Genomic DNA, 24393 nt, shown 5'->3' on the forward strand with positions numbered 1-24393 from the left:
GAACACAGAGACTGACATTTCACCTCCAGCCAAAACAGGGAGGGGCCATACCCAGCATGATGCTAAGAGCTCAACTGGTCAGTTAGTAAAGAATGTTTTGTTTTTTTAAATATGAATCTAATGGTCCAGTTTCTGAATTTCTATAATATCTTTTCTTCCTCGGCCAGGTGGGGCCTTTGACTGGGCCTCCATCAATAACTTGCAGCCATGAGTTCAGACCAGGAAATGGCTATTTTTGGGGAGGCTGCTCCTTACCTCCGAAAGTCTGAAAAGGAGCGAATTGAGGCCCAGAACAAGCCTTTTGATGCCAAGACATCAGTCTTTGTGGTGGACCCTAAGGAGTCCTTTGTGAAAGCAACAGTGCAGAGCAGGGAAGGAGGGAAGGTGACAGCCAAGACTGAAGCTGGAGCTGTGAGTAAAACATCTGAGATGATTCGACTGTGTCTCATCTGGGGTTAGGTTAGCTGACATTTATTTTTTGACCGGGCCTCTCTTATCTGACCCGACAGACAGTAACTGTGAAAGAAGACCAAGTCTTCCCCATGAATCCTCCCAAATATGACAAGATCGAGGACATGGCCATGATGACTCACCTGCATGAGCCTGCCGTGCTGTACAACCTCAAAGAGCGTTACGCAGCCTGGATGATCTATGTGAGTTCATTCTCATGGCTTTCTGTTCATGCAGTAGTCGATATTTTTGAAAAACAGTAGATTTTTAAGGTCCCCATGAAATAATTATATTCCTTTTGTTTTCTTTTTCGGGCAGACCTATTCGGGCCTCTTCTGTGTCACTGTCAACCCCTACAAGTGGTTGCCAGTGTATAACGCCGAGGTGGTGACGGCCTACAGAGGCAAAAAGCGCCAGGAGGCCCCGCCCCACATCTTCTCCATCTCTGACAACGCCTATCAGTTCATGCTGACTGGTGAGTGGCTCTACCACCATTTTTATTACCACCTATAATCACAAAATGTCAAAGCTAAAAAGACCTATAGAAATAATTGAATTCAACCCCCTGGTTATACAGAAGAGGTGACTAAAGCACAGAGAGATATATACTGTCAAAACAAAATCTGAACCTTGGCTTGATTACCTCTATTTTAACCTATTAAACTATAGTCTAAACCCTAAGCTTATTACTCATTTTTCAATTACATGCATTAATCAGCAGAAAGCCATGCCACTGAAATCTACAGATGACAACTAGGGAATGTGTCTGGCTTTGGAAGGAACTCTTTATTTTAAACCAGAAGGATACACTCCCTGTGGGGTCTTAAAGAAGTTAAGAAATGACATTTCATGTTTCTCTTCCGCAACTTAAGAGGCTTAAGAATTATATGACATATAACCTTACAATAATATCCTGAAAAACTCCATTGAAAAGACACTTAAACTCAATGCCCTAACTGTTTCCCTATAGAAAGTTTTCTTTGCATAACTGATATATATGCTGATTGTCCACTGTTTTTCTTCTAGATCGGGAGAATCAGTCTATCTTAATCACGTACGTATTACTACTCTGAGACTTACTAGTCTTTGATTCTCACTGGGAAAATGACAAACCAAAAGAAGAAATTAGTTAATGCCCCCATCGATACTAAAGCAGTGCAATGATCAGATTGAAACTAGATATTGTTTACAGTTTATTGTAGGGTTTAGATTGCATCAGACTGTAAAACAACAATGCCCTATATTACATCATTTGCTAGCCCAGTCTTGACAGTTCCACAGAACTTTCCTGGGAGTAGAAGACATAAAACCCCTTCCCTGTGCACAGCCAGACCTGTTACAGGGCAGTGAGCAACAAAAAGCCTTCTGAAGGCTGAGCAGTTTGGGAATCTTACCAGTGGTTCATTTTTAAGGCCTACTTGAGGAATGTCTAGTCCTTCAAAGACCTAACTTGGGCCATGTCTTTAGTCTAAGGAAGCTGAAGAACACTTGCATTGCTTCAGACAGGTTTTTACTACTTGTTTCATTTACTATATAGTTGTTGAGTGGCTGCTTTTTGAACCCTGCAAGCCCACGCATTTTAAGCACTCAAGAAATACGTGTTACATGAATAATGAATAAATTTCTCTACTTCCCGTCAGCGCAAAGCAACAGAAATAATAGGAATAATATGTAAGCTGAAGAGAAAGATCTAGGAGACTCTGACAAAGACGTATAAAGATAGATGCAAAAGGCAGTAAATGCTGATGGTGGAAGTAGTTTCACTTGTCATATAGCTTACTTTCTCACGTTTGGTCACTGTTTGACAGTGGAGAATCTGGTGCAGGGAAGACTGTGAACACCAAGCGTGTCATCCAGTACTTTGCAACAATTGCAGTCACTGGGGAGAAGAAGAAGGAGGAACCCACTACTGGCAAAATGCAGGTGAGTCTGACTGCCACGGTCAGACTCCGGCTCTCAGGTAAGAAGTTCCCGAGCCCACATGTGAGGACTGCTCTTGCCTTTGCAGGGGACTCTGGAAGATCAAATCATCAGTGCCAACCCCCTACTGGAGGCCTTTGGCAACGCCAAGACCGTGAGGAACGACAACTCTTCTCGTTTTGTAAGTCTTTTGGTCAGAGAGGGGTTTTCTCAGCCCTAAATGCCAGGGGAAGCATGTCTGCATTATTATTTCAATCTCATCATTCTTGTGTGCTTTAAGTTTTGTATATAAGATTATCTTTTTTACTTGCAAGGGTAAATTCATCAGGATCCACTTTGGTACCACGGGGAAACTGGCTTCTGCTGATATAGAAACATGTGAGTAACAGAACCTTCTAAAGAGAATCCAAGAATGACGAATGATGATTTGGAGGAAAATTTGCAGCTCTCGCTGAGCCTGGAGCCTGTGAACCACCAGTCTGCTGACAAACATGCCCGTGGTTAATGCCAGTCTTATCCACAGTCCACTGTGTGCTTAATCCACTTCAGTCATGAGCCTATGATTCCGTTTAAACTGCCAGGAGATGTTGGGTTTGTCTGAAGTATTCCAGCCTCAGAGTGAATCTCAAATTGTTCTAATAAGAAACTAACACTAGGGGGTAAATGAGTTACCTATAGACTGAATATATATGATTTCTTCCTAGTCTGAGCCCTGATGAATGTGGCTCTTAGTAGCCTTCTATTATAAAGGGAGTAGAGACCCTAAAAAGGAAGAGGTTATCAAGAATCAATTATGTCCCCAATGTGAAGGATCTTCTGTATGAGAAATGAATATCTTTTGGTTCAGGCATGCTTTAGTATCTTTTTAGAGGTAGTAAGAGCAACTGCAATGGTGTCTGTAGAAACATAATATGTGGAACCTCATGAGAACATTCAGCTGAAATCTCAAGGGGCCAATGAGATATAGCTAATGACCTCAAGTTCCAAAATCACTCCAGGAACTTGATAATTTTTCACCCTAATCCAATGTCTCCTTTCCATTGCAGATCTTCTGGAGAAGTCTAGAGTTACTTTCCAGCTAAAGGCAGAGAGAAGCTACCATATTTTTTATCAGATCATGTCTAACAAGAAGCCAGAACTAATTGGTAAGAAAGAGCTTAAATTTATAAGCCAGAAGTTAATCGTTTTATTAACATCTTCTAACATAAAACACATACTCTGAATTCCGTGTATTCAGAAATGCTCCTGATCACCACCAACCCATATGACTATGCCTATGTCAGTCAAGGGGAGATCACAGTCCCTAGCATTGATGACCAAGAAGAGTTGATGGCCACAGATGTAAGTTACAGATGCAGCTTTCTTTAAAAATCCTTTATATACGGGAACACAGTAACAACCCGTTGTAGGTGTGGTTAAGGATATAGTATAAATTGTCCTAAAAAAGTTACAGTCTTCTGCCGTAACGTTCATCCTCTTGTCTCTCCTGGTAGAGCGCCATTGAAATCCTGGGCTTCACTTCTGATGAAAGAGTGTCCATCTATAAGCTCACAGGGGCAGTAATGCACTATGGGAACATGAAATTCAAGCAAAAGCAGCGTGAGGAGCAAGCGGAGCCAGATGGCACTGAAGGTACCAAATGAACCTCCATGTGGGTTTAATGAGAAATACAGGCAAAATGTCCATTCCAAACTCATGCCTCCTTTACAGCTGAGCTTCTGATGGACAGACGCAAATTTATCCCCCACAGACTTTCTATGAAATGATTCACTCCCTACTCTGCCCCTGTGGATTGTGAAGCCCACAGTAGGTCATGTTGGGTACCTGAATTGTGTCTCTGCAGTTGCTGATAAGGCTGCCTATCTTCAGGGTCTGAACTCTGCTGACCTGCTCAAAGCCATGTGCTACCCCAGGGTCAAGGTTGGCAATGAGTTCGTCACCAAAGGCCAGACTGTAGAGCAGGTAGGTGCATAATTCAAATTCACCACCAGGGACACAAGCATTGTACAGTCCTCCAATAACCTCAAGAGATATATCTTTGTCTTTCAAGGTGTACAATGCCGTGGGTGCTCTGGCTAAAGCCGTCTATGATAAGATGTTCCTGTGGATGGTCGCCCGCATCAACCAGCAGCTGGACACCAAGCAGCCCAGGCAGTACTTCATTGGGGTCCTGGACATCGCTGGCTTTGAGATCTTTGACGTGAGTTAGCAGAAACTTTGTAGCAGAAAAAGTTTATAAATCTTGCTGTCACACTCCATATTAGAAAAGGTCTATGAAAAATAGCTGCACTACAAATTAAATTGACACATGAAAGAAAAGCAAAAGTCCATGAAAGGGCATGAACTTTGGGCTGAGACAGATCTGGACTCACACTCCACCTCTGTCAATTCCTACCCATGTGAACCTGGATAATAGGAATGGTATTGACCAACCATTGGGCAAATTCAACTAGGACCTGTATGTAGAGCACCTAGCCCTCCAGATAACACACTCACTCCTAAGATCTTTCTGGCAGTTACAAGATTTCTGAATTTAAAGCCCTAAGTACAGTCCCCAAGCACATCGTCAGCACTCAGTAAATGATAAAAAAGGTGATGAGGGCGACAATGGCAGCAAAGATGGCACTGGAGAAGACAATGACAAATTCAAAAAAAGATTTTGAGATTCCTATCTGCCCTGCAACATCCAGGAATAGAAGATGGAAATGGCATTGTAAAGAAACTCAAATTCATCTGCATAAGAAAGAACACCTCCCATATAGTTTAGGAAACAAGGTTACCCATGTCCTCTACCTGACAGCAGTCTTGGATGTCTGATCCTCAAATCACATTTCTACACCTTTCTCTAAGAGTGGACTGACAGACACAGGATGAGATTTCCAGAAATTCCCAACCCACATGGGAAGAGAGGAATAACCTGCACCAAGCAGGAACAGGGAGAGCAATCCACATGTCTTCAAATAAGAAAACTAATGACAGTGCAAACTTGCAACCTCTTTGAGTTTTTTAAATAATAGTTTTACTGAGATATAATTCACATAACATACAATTCACCTACTTAAAGTACTCAATTCAGTGGTTTTTAGTACATTCACAGATATGGGCAACCATCACAATGGATTTAGAACATTTTCCTCCCCCTGACAAGAAACCCCATCTCCATTAAGCAGTGACCTCATTTCCCCCTCCCCCATCCCTGGAAACCATTAATCTGCCTTCTGTCCCTATGGATTGGCTATTCCGGACATTTCATAGAAATGGAATCAGAGAATACGTCGTCCTTTGTGACTGGCTTCTGTCACTTAGGATAACATTTGCAGGGTTCATCGTGTTGTAGAACCTCTGTGACTTCTGTGTATGGTGATACTGCTCTTGGACAAAACCACTCCCAATCGTGTTTACATCGAGGTGTCTTGAACAGTGGGGCAGAGCAGATCTCCTCAAGTTCTGGGAGGCTTACCAACTCTGGCTCTGTTGCCAAGGCGCTGGAGCCTGGAGCCCCTGCCCCAGCCCTTCCTAGCATGATCTTGCACAGGTTCTTCACCTCTCTAAGAGTGTTTCCCCATCCAAGGAAGGTGCAAACTGTACCACCTTTAAAAGGTGGCTGTGACGATTACATGCAATAATTCATACAAAGCCCTTAGCACAGTGTCTAGCATGTAGTAAATATTCAACAAATGTTAGCTGTTGAATTGGTATTCCTATTATTAATAACATACAGACGGGAACAGTCAGATGGAGCGAACTTAGCTAGTTATACAGCATAATGATAAAGAGAGAAACTACTAAGAAAGCTCTGATCAACAAAAATAGATACTGCAAAAACCAAACAATTATTTTATTGCATAATAAAGCATCACTCAGAGCCTGTTTATTCCTGTTGAAGAGATAGTTCCAACAAGTGTCATGACACTTTCTAGCCAGCAGCAGCAAAAAAGATACAGGAGGGAGAAAGGGGCTTGCTATAGGCAGGACGAAGCCACACCATCCTAAAAGAACAGTTAGGCTAACCAACTAAGAAAAGCCCCTTTCCAAGAGAAGCGTTTATTATAAGATGAATCTTAATTTGTATTTTCTACTTATTTAGTTCAACAGCCTGGAGCAGCTGTGCATCAACTTCACCAACGAGAAACTGCAACAGTTTTTCAACCACCACATGTTCGTGCTGGAGCAGGAGGAGTACAAGAAGGAAGGCATTGAGTGGGAGTTCATCGACTTCGGGATGGACCTTGCTGCCTGCATTGAGCTCATCGAGAAGGTTTGCTTGCTTTTTGCAGATCGCAGATCAAACTGCTGAACAGTACTTAAATTAAAAGCATAAAACTTTGGTATAGAAATGGTAAAACATTTCTATTTGTAAACAAAATAGGAAAACTTCCTTCTTTTGCCCACTCTGAGATAGGTATTCTGGTCGAAGGAGACTGAATATTTTCTATAAAGTCCAGAACTCTACATAGCCCCACAGTTTGCAAGGCAAGCCTTATATTTAAAGCCATGTTTCCTCAAAAAAGGGCATTGATGAAAATAGTTTTTAATTCTTATTTCTTTGCCATCCTTGGTTTCATTATGACAGGCATTTGAAATATGAATTTCTAGTACTCTAAAGCAGAGGTTCTCGAACTTCAGTTGTACCCAAGACTCACCACAAGTACTTAATAAAATTGCAGATTTTCCTAATCTCACTCCTTGAAATACTTTTTGGTAAGTGTGGGATGGAGCCTTGGGATCTGCATTTTCATCAAGTGATTCTGGTGCTACTAGTTTGCCAGTCACACTTGGAGAAATATTGCTCTAAAGCCTTTGGGGCAAAGACACAAACTCCACAAGAGCAACGCCCTCCATTTATCTTACTCTCCATCATATCCGGGAGCACAACACAGCACCTGCATCTTGAAAGGCACTCAAGAAATATTTGTTAAATGAACAACTTCTCAACAAAGACATGAGTTTTCATTGACTATAAGGAATTAAAGGATGAATTTACGCAAATAAGATCCTAATGTTACATATTATTTCTACAAGCAGACAAAGTTCAAATGGCATTTGTTTCTTTTTATTCTTTTAGCCTATGGGCATCTTCTCCATCCTGGAAGAGGAGTGCATGTTCCCCAAGGCCACAGACACTTCCTTCAAGAACAAGCTGTACGAACAGCATCTTGGAAAGTCCGCCAATTTCCAGAAGCCCAAGCTTGTCAAAGGCAGAACTGAGGCCCACTTCTCACTGATTCACTATGCCGGGGTTGTGGACTACAACATTAATGGCTGGCTTGACAAGAACAAGGATCCCCTGAACGAGACCGTGGTCGGGCTGTACCAGAAGTCTTCAGTGAAAACTCTGGCTCTCCTCTTCTCTGGGACAGCATCTGCTGATTCAGGTAATTTTCAATAGAATTAATCTTTTACTTAATGTATAAAACACAATCAGAGAAAGCCTGTATGATGATTGCTTGTGTTTCCCTGCCCCCCACTTAGATGCTGCTCCGAAGAAGGGGGGTAAGAAGAAGGGTTCTTCCTTCCAGACCGTGTCTGCACTCTTTAGGGTACAAACTTCATTTTCTGTCTCTAATGAGATTTAGGAAATTAAATTTTACTTTATTGTGTGGCGAAGAGGATGTAATCTTGTAAGGATTCTAGAACTGGATGTGAGTCAAGAAGAAGGTCAGTGGCTAGTGGCAGAGCTGAGGCTCAGGGAGGTTTGGGGTAGTTTGGCAGAGATATCTCAGTAGATAGGACACAGACATCAGGAGGCTGAGAGTGAACTGCAGAAGTTAGTATCAGATCGTAAAATTCAATTTGGGGGCTGAAAAATGAAATAATTTGACACTTAAAAGGTCCTACTGGGATGGGATTAAGCAAAACATGAGATTTGCTGGAGACTTTGAGAGTTTACAAATGATGTAGGTGCTCTGGTGTACACTGGCATAGAATTGAAATGAGTAGTTTTGAAAGCTGAGGACAGAAGAATGGTAGTGGGAACTGGAGCTAAAAGAAGGAAATAAGAAACCAGATGCAATAAGAAAAAGCTTTTTAATGAAAATTTACTTTTCTTTCAACAATCTCATTATAATAACTGAAGATCTAGTTATTCTGAAAAACCAGGATTTTCATAGGTTGGAAAACTTCTCACACTTAGTAATATGGCTGTCAGTTTTCTGCCCGTTCCCAGAATGAGGCATTAAAAGGCCACTTTCTATGGAACCAGCAGGAGGACACAACTCTGTAACTATGATAAGGAATCAGTATGTGCTAGAGAAGCAGATACAATTGAAAGTCAGGTAAAGAAAGAAATGGTAGATTTGGAAAAGACACTGAATTATTTGTAAAACCAGACCACTTATCTAGGCAAAAGAGTATGGGTGGAGTATTTCCAGATGTATAAAATGTCACTAAATTTACAACATATGCTAGAAAATTCAACAGCAGCGAAGGACATCTTTAACAGCTAGTAGAAAAATATGTTTATAATGCACAAAAATAGGAACTAGAAGGACATGTTGGGAATGTGGAAATTCCAGAGATAACCCTTTGCAAATTCAAATCTGGATATTATTCATTACAATTGAACCAATGTCATGGATTGTGATGATTATGTCTGTAAATATGAATGTATGAAAATAGTGCGTTTTGTAAACTAAATATTCAAATGGTTCCACAGGAGAATTTGAATAAGCTGATGACCAACCTGAGGAGCACTCACCCTCACTTTGTACGGTGCATCATCCCCAATGAAACCAAAACTCCCGGTAAGACACTTCTGAGATCCAGATGAGCTCCAGTGTGTTTGTTTTAGACCATGAAATAAGGTGTGTGTATTCTTCCTTTTAGGGGCCATGGAGCATGAACTTGTCCTGCACCAGCTGAGGTGTAATGGTGTGCTAGAAGGCATCCGCATCTGCAGGAAGGGATTCCCAAGCAGGATCCTTTACGCAGACTTCAAACAGAGGTCAGACTTTCTCACTGTGAATTATTTTAAGAGGTTTTTGTCATTTGCTTTAATTTTTCAATGAAAGAATCCTTTATAACTTCTTTTAAAATTGAAGAGAAGAGAAACAAATTTAACAGACTCTGTAACGACATACCAAAAGTTTGACACCCTTTGAATACACAGAGAATATATAAAGAGGTAGATATGATTTCTTGTTTATGTTTGTTAGACTACAAGGGCTATGTTGTTTCTATAGTTAGGCAGGAATTTCCTGTTGGTGACAACAACTATATCATTTATTTGTTTGGCTTAAACAGATACAAGGTATTAAACGCAAGTGCTATCCCTGAAGGACAATTCATCGATAGCAAGAAGGCTTCTGAGAAGCTCCTTGGGTCCATTGACATCGACCACACCCAGTATAAATTTGGTCACACCAAGGTAATATTCCCTAAAGTCTGCCTGATGCTATCCCTGTCCCTTTGAAGTTTATGTAAAGTTTCTGATCTGCAACTCTGTCCACACACAGGTCTTCTTCAAAGCTGGTCTTCTGGGGCTCCTAGAGGAGATGCGAGATGACAAGCTGGCCCAGATAATTACCCGAACCCAGGCCAGGTGCAGAGGGTTCTTGGCAAGAGTGGAGTACCAGAAGATGGTGGAAAGAAGGTATTAATGGGACTACTTTACTAAACCTCATAGCCTAGGCATTTTAATTCTGCTTCCTGTTATAACCTGACTTTGAATGTTTCTGTTCCTATCACAGAGAGTCCATCTTTTGCATCCAGTACAACGTCCGTGCTTTCATGAATGTGAAGCACTGGCCCTGGATGAAGCTATATTTCAAAATCAAGCCCCTCCTCAAGAGTGCAGAGACAGAGAAGGAGATGGCCAACATGAAGGAAGAATTTGAAAAAACCAAAGAAAGCCTTGCAAAGGCCGAGGCCAAAAGAAAAGAGCTGGAAGAAAAAATGGTTGCTCTGATGCAAGAGAAAAATGACCTGCAACTCCAGGTTCAAGCTGTGAGTATCAGAACCCATTTCTTGCAATCTGATGCTAAAATTTCAGTTCAGCGCTTGCTAGGGGAAAGTCTAAATTCCACCGTACTAGGAACTGATCGTCAATCTTTCCTAATTCACAACTTCTTGGAATGTTCTATAAAATCTCATATACAACATCACTAAGAAGCACTGTGGTGGGATTCCTTGTTCTTGAGAAGGAGAAAATAAAACCATTTTTCCTTTCCCTCTATTGCTTTTCCTAGCAGAATATGGGCAGGAAATAAGGTGATCTTTGCTCCCTAAGATTCTCTCTACTGAAAAATGCAAACCATAGCAGTGAACAAAGAACAATATTGACAGTGAAGAGGAAGGAGACTTTGTGATGAAAACGTATTAACTTGAAACGAATATTCTGGACTTTTACATCTATGGCCCCCTGGCAACTTTCCTTTAACTCTATCTTTAGAAACTCCCTAGTACCTGAAAAATTAGGATCATTGCAAGGATAATGGCAATACTTTCTACAAATAGTGTCAATTTTTATGCAAAGCATGAGAGATAGGGTTGATGTTCCTGTTCTGATGTCCCAATAAATATCCCAAGGCTTGGGAAGAAATATTTGATCAAACTCCACTGTCAAACCCATTTTTGTGACTCAAATGACAATAGAATTTTAGTTGCTGCCACTGAAATCTACTATAGAGACATTAATGGTTACCCTCTAGTTCTCTGAATTCAGAAGGGAATCTCTGTTGGTTCCATTGGGTGTATAGGTTTTGGACACATAACTAGAAAATTTAAAGAAAGATTAATTGTAAATACCTAGGTTGGCACTGTGACTTTCCTTGTAGTTTATGTAGACCAAGGTTTTCCAAATTGAAGAGGGGTTCCTCACACCTTCAAAAATCAAGGGATACTTGTAGCAGGTATCTAGGCTTGATCCAAGCATACCCCTCTCCTTTTAGTACAGTATGACCTCTTTTCAACATTATCCTATCAACTATCCATTTAATAAATATTTGATGAAGTTTCAAGCACTAGGATACAACTTTGAGGAAGAGACATAGTCCCTGCCCTCACAGAGTTTATATTCCAACTCCTATTTCTTCTCATGAGAAACATGCTTGCCACTTCTCCAAGCACCACCATTTTAACATGCTTCGTTCCCCTTAGTTCGTCCAGCTGCTCCCTTTAATTCCCAGCTATTCTATCACTATAGGACATGTCTTTTCTTTAAGTCACTTTTCTGCTATTACCCCTCCCCCCAGCAACTTGCTAGATACCCCACCATTTTGTTTGTTTTTCACATACCAAACTTTTCTGGAAAAAAGTATTAAAGAAAACTAACTGATCTGAAATTATATGCCAACATATTAAACACAGGTTATCATGTAAGAGAGGAAAAAGTTTTACTCAACTCTCTTAGGGTCCCTGGCTGAGTCTAAAAATTAAACTGACAAAGATGGATTAACAGGAGAAAAACATACAAATTTTATTGAATTTTTACATATACATGGGAACCTTCACAAGAGAATGAAGATGCAAAAAGTGACCAGAAAAGGAAGCTTTTATACTTTCTAGACAAAGAAACAATAAATTTATGAAGAATTGACAAGACAAAGGGGTTTGGGCTAGGTGTGCTAAATGGTGAAGAAATAACTAGGAGGATAAGGGTTAGTTTAAAAAGGTTTCTTTATACAGCCTTCTCAGCCCCCAATTCCCCATCTCTGGTGATAAAAATGTCTTCTTTCCTCCTAGTACAGAAAGGGTACCTTTCACATGGGAGTTTTATGACCTGTTTCAGGGAAGAAAGGTGAGGGGAGATCAGAGTGGGCTTCCTCCTTCTGTCGTTTTCTCAGACTCCTTCAGCTTACGATATCCAGTATGCCAAGGTGCCATATTTTGGGATAGGGTGCCTTGAACCTCATCATTAGCAAATATAATTGTATCATAATTTCACCAGGAACCATGACTTAAATTTCTTTTTTTTTTTTTAATCTCCAGTGCCATAATAAGTGCCTAATAAATATTTCCCAAATGATGGAAAGCAAGTGAAAATTAACCTAGGGCTTTAAAATACAATTCACTTGTTTGGTTTCAAAATCTTAATAAAATCTGAAAATGTCCAGAGAACTAAAATCTAAAAGCATCTACTGTCCATTCTCAGGAAGCAGACAGTTTGGCTGATGCAGAGGAAAGATGTGACCAGCTGATTAAAACCAAAATCCAGCTGGAGGCCAAAATCAAGGAGGCGACTGAGAGAGCTGAGGATGAAGAAGAGATCAATGCTGAGCTGACGGCCAAGAAGAGGAAACTGGAAGACGAATGTTCAGAGCTCAAGAAGGACATTGATGACCTTGAGCTGACACTGGCCAAGGTTGAAAAGGAGAAACATGCCACAGAAAATAAGGTATGAATCACATTCTGCTATCCCATATAGACGTTCTGCCATCTAACTAAGCTGCTTTATTGCAGAGATCATTTCTTTTTAATTTTTCAAGGTGAAAAACCTCACAGAGGAGATGGCAGGCCTGGATGAAACCATCGCTAAGCTGACCAAGGAGAAGAAGGCCCTCCAAGAGGCCCACCAGCAGACCCTGGATGACCTGCAGGCAGAAGAGGACAAAGTCAACACCTTGACCAAAGCTAAAACTAAGCTAGAGCAGCAAGTGGATGATGTAAGCCTTACATCGTGTAAAAAATTATTTTTTATTTTGCAACAAAGTAAGCATGAGTTCACATTCTCATGATGTAATGAGTCCTTTGCAAGCACTTCCGATGAATAAGTGGTATGGGACATCATCCCTGCTACAAGGACTAAGAGGGATACACAAGAAGTAAAAAAAATCAAAGTTAGTTGTGAGTAACAGACAATATAGGTAAAAAGAATTAGGGGAAAAGAAGGTTAGAGAGTCCACCAAGAAAAGCAAACAATATGGATCTTTAGCTGGGGTTGAAAGGCGAGAGGCTATGGCAAGATGAAGAAGACAGAGGGTGCTCTATACAGGGAGCAGAATAAGAGCAAAGAAGCAATAATGATCCCTTAGGCTTTCTCTCACAGGAACAAAGGGGATTTTGAATAAGGAATGTGAAAGATAAATTTGGCTTTAAACAGGATCTGATACAGAATAGAGAACCCACTGTAAATGTCTGAGTAAGAGAAGAATTGACAAAGGTCATGGTTTGGAAATATTGCTATGGTGTCCATCCCGTGGGGTGAAGCGCTGATCACAATGGATTCCAGTGGGGAGATACTGAAAGCGCGATGTTTCCCTAGTCATCTACTGTAAAAATATGGTAATGAGTTGCATTTCACCTTTTAAATAATGAATCTTTGGCCTAGGTAAATAGCAATGAGAATGGAATCAATGATAAAAATTTGCCTAATTCAAAGAAAAATCAAAATAATTTCCTGATTAGATATGAGTTAAATGTTTGCAAATTCAACCTGGGAAAAAAGGTGGTAACATTCCAGGAACTGTATTCACGGATTATTAACTTTTAGCTTGAAGGATCTTTGGAACAAGAGAAGAAAATTCGGATGGATCTAGAAAGAGCAAAGAGGAAACTGGAGGGAGACCTAAAATTGGCCCAAGAATCCACAATGGATGTGGAAAATGACAAACAGCAACTTGATGAAAAGCTTAAAAAGTAAGCAGCAAGAACAAAAGTTTCATGGGGAAATTACTATTAATATTTCTGTGACTGACATAAAGTGCTTTTCTAATAGAAAAGAGTTTGAAATGAACAATCTGCAAAGCAAGATTGAAGATGAACAGGCCCTTGCAATGCAACTGCAGAAGAAGATCAAGGAGTTACAGGTAAGTACATGGTTTCCATCAGTCTAATTCAACATGAAAAAATTACTAACACAAAGAAACTAAGTTTGTGCTTTTCACCACTCCCAGGCCCGCATCGAGGAGCTGGAGGAGGAAATCGAGGCAGAGCGGGCCTCCCGGGCCAAAGCAGAGAAGCAGCGCTCCGACCTCTCCCGGGAACTGGAGGAGATCAGCGAGCGCCTGGAGGAAGCTGGTGGGGCGACTTCAGCCCAGATTGAGATGAACAAGAAGAGGGAGGCTGAGTTCCAGAAAATGCGCAGGGACCTGGAGGAGGCCACTCTGCAGCATGAAGCCACGGCAGCCACCCTGAGGAAGAAGCACGCGGACAGTGTGGCTGAACTTGGGGAGCAGATAGACAACCTGCAGAGGGTCAAGCAGAAACTGGAGAAAGAGAAGAGTGAAATGAAGATGGAGATTGATGACCTAGCTAGTAACATGGAGACTGTCTCCAAAGCCAAGGTACAATCGTGGTTTAAGTCATAAAGAGACTTCTGTAAGACAGGAGTGAGTGAGCCTTTCAAGAGTCACTAGTAACTGGCAGGAGGAGACTAGGTCAGCACAAGGCAGAAGACTGGCGGGAGGGAGGGGCAACTCAGGTGTGATGGGGCAGAGCGCTCATCGCCATACCCAAAGAATATGCAGAGTGAAAACTTAAGCTCTTTCAAGTAAAAAAATACAGCTCAACTATAGATTTTGAGATTTTTAAAACACCTCACCTTGATTAGGCTTTTTGTTTTTCCCTTAAGCACAAATACATAATTTGTTTCTCCAAAAAAATCTCGCGAGCTGAATCAAGCATCATTATTCTTATATCACAGATAAGCCAAATGAGTAAACAGTTAAATTCACAAAGCAATTTAGTGGCAGCACGTTTAGACTATGTAACTTGTTACTCTTTCCATCACAATCTAAGGACTCAGTCGTTTTGTTTGTAAAGGCAGTTTATTCTCAAAATATATGAGAACTGTAGTTCCCGTGGGATGCTTGGATTATTTGAAAATTTCTATGGTCCAAATACTTGCTTGAGATGTCTTGTTAAACGCAGGGAAACCTTGAAAAGATGTGCCGCACTCTGGAAGATCAACTGAGCGAACTTAAGAGCAAGGAAGAAGAGCAGCAGAGGCTGGTCAATGACCTGACGGCCCAGAGAGCGCGCCTGCAGACAGAAGCAGGTGGGTTATTTACCAGTGTTGACCTTGAATGACAAATTTACCTTGGATGTTCAATTTGCTGAAAAACTCTGCATGGAGTTACCTGAAATCACATATTACCTCCCTGGGAGGTACCCACTCATAATGAACACATTATTGACCGCTGGCATGGACGTCTTTCTTTCTTTCCTTCTTATTTGTTTGGTTTTAATTGTTGTTGTTGTTGTTTTTAATAAAGAGATCCAGACTCTTTTGTTTTCTAATATTTTAAGGCAGATTTCATTCTAATCAAAACGTTATCAAATAAAAAGTGTATCCTCACAGAATTTATTTTCACTTTTCAAAATGCTTCCACAAGTTATTACTTTACTATCCTCATTAGTTTGTATAATGTTATCCCCACTTTAAAGATGACAGATTATAGTAGTGATGAAATAGCTTGCCCAAAAATGCTTACTCTGGTCTTTTTCCTGAAGTCTTGCCAACTGCTGGTAGTTACCACCGTTTTGCAGGGAAATACTCAGGACCACAACCCAGCCCAGGAGCATTCAAGTGAGGTTCGTAGGATTGATTATCCAAATTGGAGAGTCTCTGCATTTACTCCTTCCTCTAGCAACTTGTCCAACTTTCTACCAAAGTTCCACTTCCCCAAGTGAGAGGTAACAAGATAGAAATTGCATTATGGGTCATTTGGACTATTAAAGTAATAGGCAATCAAAGTGTTGGAAAACAACTTTACTTTTTTATATGCATCCAAATATTGTTCTTTCTACAACAAAGTTCGAAGTAAGGTTTTATTATTGTTATACTGGTGATAAGTACACTTTATGAAAAACAGAATTGTATTCTCAAAGAATCAAAAGGCTCCTTGTAGTTTCTCTTCCTCGATACATGTTTACTCTTAGTAATTTAGTAGTATGAAAAAAAAAGAAAGTTGGTATTCTTATTAAATGTTAAAGAGATAAGGCTTCCAGGTAACCACTTCAAAAACGGTGCTGAAAGGTTTTTCTCTCTTTTTAACATAGTGTACTTTCTGAATTATGGTGCTTAAAGAACTGGAGACAAATTTAAATGCCATTTAGTTTAGGAACTAATTAGCTATCCATAAACCAACTCATTCTGGGGATGGAAGGATACTTCATAGTTTCTAAAGATAAAAATGCTTCCAGTATTTTCTTTTGAACATCACTTCTACTTACAGAGGGAATTGCTCAAAGTCTCCTATTTTCCACAGAATAAATTCTTTGTTTCCATCAAATTTCAATGGAAGGTACACTAGTATGACACTATTGCCTTACACAAAAAGCACTGGAATGTTTTCCGGTTTGATTTACATTTCTTTTCACATGTTTCTTCGTCAATTTCTATTGTGATCAAATAATGTTAAATATCTCACAAAATCTTTTGTGTGGTTCATAAGCATGTAATCTGCCTCAAAGTTTTCCATACTTCTCATTTTTACACAGATTTGCTCATCAGGGTTGAAGTGGATGTTGGTGGTTTGTTATAATCCATGCTCTCCATCATGTTTCAGCCTCAGCTCCCTTTCCTTGCTCCAGTTTGTAATTTAGAGCTTTAGTTATCAGAGTAAGGTTGAGTTTTCTGGTTCTTGGTCTTTACAGGTGAATATTCACGCCAGCTAGATGAAAAGGACTCATTAGTTTCTCAGCTCTCAAGAGGCAAACAAGCATTTACACAACAGATCGAGGAACTGAAAAGGCAACTTGAAGAGGAGATAAAAGTAAGCCCTACTTGTTGTTGTTCTCACTATCCTTGTTTTTGAGGTTGTTTATTTTTAGCTTACTTCTACATATTTTCTTCTGGCTGCCTACAGGAGCTTACAGACCAAATATCACTTTACAGATATAAAGTTAAGTCACCAATCTCTATGTTCTCAGGCCAAGAGTGCTCTGGCCCATGCCCTGCAGTCAGCCCGCCATGACTGTGACCTGCTGCGGGAACAGTATGAGGAGGAGCAGGAAGCCAAGGCCGAGCTTCAGAGGTCAATGTCCAAGGCTAACAGTGAGGTTGCCCAGTGGAGGACCAAATACGAGACAGATGCCATCCAGCGCACAGAGGAGCTGGAGGAGGCTAAGTATGTTCTAGACTTAGTCAAAATGGAAATATCTCTGTTAACAATCAAAGTGCATCTGCTATAAGTACTACATGAGCAAATGTCCATTGTTCCCAAAACAAATAAAAAACTAAGGAAAAAACATGCATGAACATAAAGCTAACCAAAAAAAACCAAATACTCTAGGTTGTCTGAGGAAAGAAATCAAGCTACAGGGTAGAAAGAGAAAAGATGTAAGACGAGAGAAAGCTGAATGATTATTTTTTAAAAGGGGGGTAACTTTTGACATCATTCTATCTATACAGGTATAGATAGACTAAGAGTTAACTGTATTCTCCTGTGCCTCTCCTCCCTCTTAGCTACTAACAAAAATGTTTGTCCAAGGTGATAGGTATGTAAGAAACAAATAATCAGGCTTTAAAGCACAGCTCCTCCTTTTGAGATGTGAAAATATGTCTATTTATAGGGTAAAAAAGAAATATATTGTTAAAGACTAAAAAATAGACATAAAATTCTGTAATAAGAAAGAATAAATTGTTTTATAAAGGACTAAATATTTGATGCAATCAAAAGTTAGAGGGAGAATCTGGACAGGAAGGGACCTACTTATTCAACAGACAGTTTAAGGAGAGATCTAATCATTTATTTGGTGAATAATATACAACTATATAGTTGGAATTATGTCTTGGTGGATGCCTTAGAAGACATTCTGAATGGAGCTCTCAAAGCAAAATTTATATTGATTTGAGAAAGCTTCTTTTTATTAAAGGATTAATGAAAAGCTAGAAAAATAAAGGATACAATTAGACAGACAAAATCAAGTATATTTCATTTGAATTCAATTCATATAACATTTGAGTACTTAATATGTGTGACAGCCTACAAGGATACAAAGATTAGCAAGATACAAACTCTACCCTCTAGAGATCAAATTTCAGTGGAGAAAAGACATAAATAACAGTAATTCAAGAAAGATATTAATATTCCATAAAGGAAGAATAAACCAGCTACCTTGAAGAGTAAAATGTTAGCTTGGGCTGATCATTGATGGCCTTAAAGCCAGACTATGAAGTATGGCGATATTGAAATTTGGGTTGTTTTCAGTATTTGGTTGGTAGGAGAGTGGGAATGAGCTAATACAGAACTGGGCCTACAAAACGAGCTTGGAAAGCAAAACATTAAGGAGTCTGACTCTGGAAATCACTCTCTTGTACCCACTTCGAAACACTCAGTTCTATTGATGGCCATTCACTTCTATCGTCCTTATTTCACCTTTCAGGAAGAAGCTGGCTCAGCGTCTGCAGGATGCTGAAGAACACGTAGAAGCTGTGAATGCCAAATGCGCTTCCCTTGAGAAGACCAAGCAGCGGCTCCAGAATGAAGTGGAGGACCTCATGATTGATGTTGAGAGAACTAATGCTGCCTGTGCAGCCCTGGACAAAAAGCAAAGGAACTTTGATAAGGTATTCTGCACCAGTTTCTGCCTCAGCATTCAATATATGATTAAGGATAGCCTGCCACCTTCAGTGTGCCTTATTCAAACCATCTGAGGACTGTTCTCAGTAGCTCCTGCTCCATGGATAGGTGGGGGAGGAGAGGGGTCTCCTACTCTTCTCACCCTAATTATTTCAGTCCCAGATCATCTCAACTCTGTTTGAGAGTTGCCAGAATAGATGGTTTTCATCCCATCAAACTTTCTTCGCTAAATTTCTGGACCATTCTTTGCACCTCAGGTCCTGGCAGAATGGAAACACAAGTATGAAGAAACTCATGCTGAACTTGAAGCTTCCCAAAAGGAGTCCCGTTTACTCAGCACAGAGCTGTTCAAGGTTAAGAATGCTTATGAGGAATCCTTAGACCAACTTGAAACCCTGAAGCGGGAAAATAAGAATTTACAACGTGAGTACATGTTACCTTTTCTTTAACAAAAGATTTGAAAGAATGTTTTCCCTTATTGAAAAAATTTTTATATTTTTGTTCACCAACAGAGGAGATTTCTGATCTCACTGAGCAGATTGCAGAAGGAGGGAAACGTATCCATGAACTGGAAAAAATAAAGAAGCAAATTGAGCAAGAAAAGTCTGAAATTCAGGCTGCTTTAGAAGAGGCCGAGGTAAACATTTTATCACACTCTAACACAATTACAAGAGGAATTAGGGTCTACTGAATACAAGAACTCATGAATCAAGAGAAAAAAATAATTTTTAGCCTGTATACTAAGTACACATGGATGGAGGATGTGTAGAGGATGGAGAATTGACCATGCATGCAACTAACATAACCATATGTCAGAAGTTATGGTAGACACTGAGAAAACAAAGATGAATAAGTTAAGGGCCCTGCCCTCAAGGGCATGATCTAGCTGGGGAGATAAAAATATATAAAACCAACAAGCAAACACTGTAGAAACTTAATAACAATGGAATCAAGATGTATTATGGCAGCACAAAGGTAGGAACTAATTCCTATTTCTAGAATATATACACTTCCATTCCCTGCTAATGTCACTCCTTGCTGTCATTAAGGCATCTCTTGAACATGAAGAGGGAAAGCTCCTGCGCATCCAGCTGGAGTTGAACCAAGTCAAGTCTGAAATTGATAGGAAAATTGCTGAAAAGGATGAGGAAATTGACCAGCTGAAGAGAAACCATGTCAGAGTCGTGGAGACTATGCAGACCATGCTGGATGCTGAGATCAGAAGCAGGAATGATGCCATCAGGATCAAGAAGAAGATGGAGGGAGACCTCAATGAAATGGAAATCCAGCTGAACCATGCCAACCGCATGGCTGCAGAGGCCCTGAGGAACTACAGGAACACCCAAGGCATCCTCAAGGTAAATGGGTTCAAGAGATGGTCCCAGGGTGGTTAGGGTGACTGCAATTCTGAGAATGGGGTGTCTCAATGATCGTTCATTCCACAGGACACCCAGCTACACCTGGATGACGCTCTCCGGGGCCAGGAGGACCTGAAGGAGCAGCTGGCCATGGTGGAGCGCAGAGCCAACCTGCTGCAGGCTGAGATCGAGGAGCTGCGGGCCACTCTGGAACAGACCGAGAGGAGCAGGAAAATCGCAGAACAGGAGCTCCTGGATGCCAGTGAGCGCGTCCAGCTCCTGCACACCCAGGTGAGTATAACAATAGAAAGTACAAAATACAAAGGAATGAAAATGAAATTCTTCCTCAAATCTTAGTTCCATCTAAAAATTTATTCATAACATTTCGTGGAGGATAAAGTTTAAAATATTTAATATTTTTGGATTAACAATAATTTTGTTTATCTGCACTATGACATCCAGAGTTGACTGTCTTTTAAAAATACATTGTTACCTACAACTAGGATATACAACTATGTACTGGGGCTTTGGGGAGAAAAAAGAAAAAGAAGAAGATTGGCAACAGATGTTAGCTCAGGGCCAATCTTCCCCCCCCAAAAAAAAATACATTGTCAACTCAGATAATTTCTGGAACAAGGAGGGATACTAATTATTTAATTTAATTAAAGCTTTTTTGAGTTCATTAGAACATAGGGCATCCTAATTTTGCTCTCATGTACTTAATATTTCTAAATTTGATATTTTAACCAGAATACCAGCCTGATCAACACCAAGAAGAAGCTGGAGACAGACATTTCCCAACTGCAGGGAGAGATGGAGGACATTGTCCAGGAAGCTCACAACGCGGATGAGAAGGCCAAGAAGGCCATCACTGATGTGAGCAGAGGGCAACACAGTGGTGGTCAAACTTGAATCTTGATGTGCTATCTCAGCTTCCTCAACTGATTTTGCTTTACTGCTAACTAGGCTGCCATGATGGCTGAGGAGCTGAAGAAGGAGCAGGACACCAGTGCCCACCTGGAGCGGATGAAGAAGAACCTGGAGCAGACGGTGAAAGACCTGCAGCACCGTCTGGACGAGGCTGAGCAGCTGGCCCTGAAGGGCGGAAAGAAGCAGATCCAGAAACTGGAGGCCAGGGTGGGTCTTCTAACAGCATATATCCCATCTCATTCCACTCCAATGCACGATTTTGAATACCTAGCATAGCTAGATGATGTGGGCCACACAGAGATGAATAAGAGATATTCCTTGCTGCCCAAGAGCTTTTACGGGGGACAATTAGACTAGGGCATCAAAAACTACATATAAAGCTGAGTAAAAGAAGCATGATGGGTCATTTGAAGAAGTAGAAATCTACTGAGTGAATGGACTATAGTAAATGTTATTAAAATGCCCATCTTCTTGCAGGTACGTGAACTTGAAGGAGAAGTTGAAAGCGAACAGAAGCGCAATGTTGAGGCTGTCAAGGGTCTGCGCAAACATGAGAGAAGAGTAAAAGAGCTCACTTACCAGGTAAGGAAAATGGCCTGTCTAGGTTTTAACCCCAGTTTGCAAGGGACAGAAAACCAAATGTACAACAAAATGTGATGGTAATTCTACTTTCAAGAAACTCACTCTTTAAAATATTATTTCAGACTGAGGAAGACCGCAAGAATATACTCAGGCTCCAGGATCTGGTGGATAAACTGCAATCAAAGGTGAAAGCTTACAAGAGACAAGCTGAGGAAGCGGTGAGTTCAGAACCCCTTGGGGTGACTGAGCAGCCTCCAGCCTCAGATATGTCCAAGCCAATTTAATTAAAGGGATGAAAGAAAAGAAGGGTAAAATGAGGAAGGATCAAAGGAAAATGGTTCAGTGGAGATCTGAAGAATGAGAAGAAACCAACTCCTTGAAGAGCCAGGGAAAAATGTTCTAGGGAAGGGGAAGAGCCAATGCAAAGCTTTTGAGTGGAAAAAGAGGCTGGTTCAAGAAGCAGAGAGAACAAGGGAGATTGCAGCAGAGATTGGGCTGGAGAGCTAGGCAGGAGGCGGATCACAGGGTCTTCTAGGGCATGATAAGAAGTCCAAATTTTAGTCTAAGTACAATAGGACACTAGAATGCCACAGGAGGGTTTTGAGTCACTCATGCCCTGATTTATGTTTTTTAAAAAGAGTATTCTGGTACTATGTGGAGAATGGATAGTCAGATAACACAAGTGGGTACAGGGAGACATTATAGAAGGCTTTTCGGGTGGTCCCGTGGCTTGGATCAGGGTGGTAATGGAGCAGAGAGAGAGAAGTGGAGAGATGCAAGATATATTTTGGAGGTAGAAACTACAAGATATGCTAATAGGTTACACTTGGGAGGCAAAACAAAGGCAACCAAGGGTAAATTCATCAAGTTTATGGCTTGAATAACCAGGTGGATAACACTAAAATGGGGAAGTAAAAGAGGAACAGATTTGCAGGCAAGAAGGAACTAGGAATTCTGTCTTGGAAACATTCTTTGAAATACCATTATATACATAAGTGAAAGTGTTATGTAAGCAGTTAAATATTAAGTCTGGAGCTCAGAAGGTCTCAGTTCTGTTCAAACCACTAGATTTTCAAGCCTCCACCTTATCTCATTTCCCCAGCCTGTGATTCATCTGAAATAACAATGATATAATATCAATTTCCTAAGTATGGGAGTATGGATATACATACCTATATATCACAAATTCGTTCCTCTGTTCATTTATGGTTTTTATTTTTCCCCTGACCTTTAAGTTCTGAGAGAGAGACCTAACCTGTCTCTAGCTCCTACTTTCCTCATCTGTAAGAGGAAGATGTGAAGTTTTTTTAAAACTCTATTATTTAGTGATTCTAAGTTTCATTAACGTTCTAAATTTGAATGACATATTTTGGACAGTTCTTAAAGAGCCTTTTAGAAAAGAATGATTGCTAGAGACTAAACCAGAAGTGGCCTTCTCAAATTCACTGCTATATATTCAAAATAATCAGAGACCACTCAGACTGTTTTAGGAAACAATAAACTTCTTGCTTAATTTCTAAACTGCAATAAGTGGCAATAATTTATATTCAAGGCTATCAGTTTGGTATAACATAGACTGCATAACTGCATTTTTAAAAGGTCTTGTTAGATTCTCAGGATTCTGGAAAAAAAAAAGAGGCTAGAAAGTTGGCATATTTAGTAGTAGCTCTAAGATGTTTAGATGTTATAAAAGAAGAACTTTTAGAACATCTTGGAGACAAATGTCACCTGTCCATCCTTGTTATCCATGAGTTCAAGACCCGTAAGAGGAGTTAATACCAAAAAAATAAACAAAAATTCAATAAGCATTTCTCGAGTTTTTTTTTAAAAAGGTTTACTGGAGGGGCCGGCCTGATAGTGTACTGGTTTAAGTTCACGTGCTCCAGTTCAGTGGCCCAGGGTTTGCAGGCCCAGATCCCAGGTGTGGACCTATGCACTGCTTATCAAACCATGCTGTGGCAGGCATCCCACATATAATGTAGAGGAAGACAGGCACGGATGTTAGCCCAAGGCTAATCTTCCTCAGCAAAAAAAAAAAAAAGAAAGATTGGCAACAGATGTTAGCTCAGGGCTAATCTTCCTCACCAAAAAAAATAAAGGTTTACTAGAGTGGATCATTTTTAAGCAAAAAAAAATTCAAGACCCACTGATCTAACAAACTAGAAATTCTGAACTTTTCCCCTCATGAATGCATTTCCTTCATTCTCAGGAGGAACAATCCAATGTCAACCTCTCCAAATTCCGCAAGATCCAGCACGAGCTGGAGGAGGCCGAGGAACGGGCTGACATTGCCGAGTCCCAGGTCAACAAGCTGCGGGTGAAGAGCCGGGAGGTTCACACCAAAATCATAAGTGAAGAGTAATTCATCCAAATGCTAAAAGTGACCAAAGAAGTGCACAAAATGTGAATATCTTTGTCACTCTATTTTGTACGTATGATTTTTGCAGATAAAAAATTTATCGGCAGAGAACCTGTGAGTCTCTTTTTTCCCCAATGTGTCAATTTATCTTTTAATGCATCAAGAAAAGAAACAAACATTTTGCTTATATCATATGGAGAAAGATTTAGTCACCAAGAATAAAACATGATGGGAGCAGCCAGGCCAGTCCCGGTTAGTGAGTGCCCTGTGAGAAAGTTGGTAGATGCCCCTGTGGGAGGCAGGTGAAGACTGGGGGCAGACCTTAGGCACA

General features: G+C 40.5%; 1 protein-coding gene across 2 annotated transcripts; it reads left to right on the top strand.

The window, feature by feature from the left end:
• The first annotated feature begins 207 nt into the window (after positions 1-207).
• LOC131416612 (myosin-1) lies at positions 208-24065 on the top strand. Of its 2 annotated transcripts, none has more exons than XM_058559262.1 (38): positions 208-415; positions 514-653; positions 769-925; positions 1477-1504; positions 2259-2373; positions 2459-2551; positions 2685-2748; positions 3417-3515; positions 3608-3711; positions 3864-4002; positions 4214-4332; positions 4421-4570; positions 6458-6628; positions 7436-7750; positions 7842-7910; positions 9026-9113; positions 9196-9313; positions 9613-9736; positions 9825-9961; positions 10059-10314; positions 12461-12703; positions 12795-12971; positions 13799-13944; positions 14024-14114; positions 14202-14591; positions 15178-15304; positions 16906-17024; positions 17182-17378; positions 18637-18820; positions 19091-19256; positions 19346-19470; positions 19883-20191; positions 20279-20482; positions 20942-21067; positions 21158-21328; positions 21599-21703; positions 21826-21921; positions 23913-24065. In XM_058559262.1, the coding sequence occupies exons 1-38, from the start codon at positions 208-210 to the stop codon at positions 24063-24065; spliced, it is 5823 nt and encodes a 1940-aa protein (XP_058415245.1). The 2 variants fall into 2 exon arrangements, with proteins under 2 accessions (XP_058415245.1, XP_058415246.1); XM_058559263.1 differs by having other exon boundaries at positions 208-411; positions 510-653; positions 7436-7745; positions 7843-7910.
• The last annotated feature ends 328 nt before the right edge of the window (positions 24066-24393 follow it).

This window comes from Diceros bicornis, chromosome 18 (genome assembly GCF_020826845.1).
Source record: "Diceros bicornis minor isolate mBicDic1 chromosome 18, mDicBic1.mat.cur, whole genome shotgun sequence".
NCBI classification, from domain to species: Eukaryota; Metazoa; Chordata; class Mammalia; order Perissodactyla; family Rhinocerotidae; genus Diceros; species Diceros bicornis.

Bases quoted from the DNA above. Each gene is read 5' to 3' on its own strand.
- LOC131416612 (XM_058559262.1), top strand. From the start codon at position 208: ATGAGTTCAGACCAGGAAATGGCTATTTTTGGGGAGGCTGCTCCTTAC. The intron at 4,333-4,420 runs GTAGGTGCATAA...TTGTCTTTCAAG, and splicing joins AAGGCCAGACTGTAGAGCAG to GTGTACAATGCCGTGGGTGC. The intron at 9,737-9,824 runs GTAATATTCCCT...GTCCACACACAG, and splicing joins ATAAATTTGGTCACACCAAG to GTCTTCTTCAAAGCTGGTCT.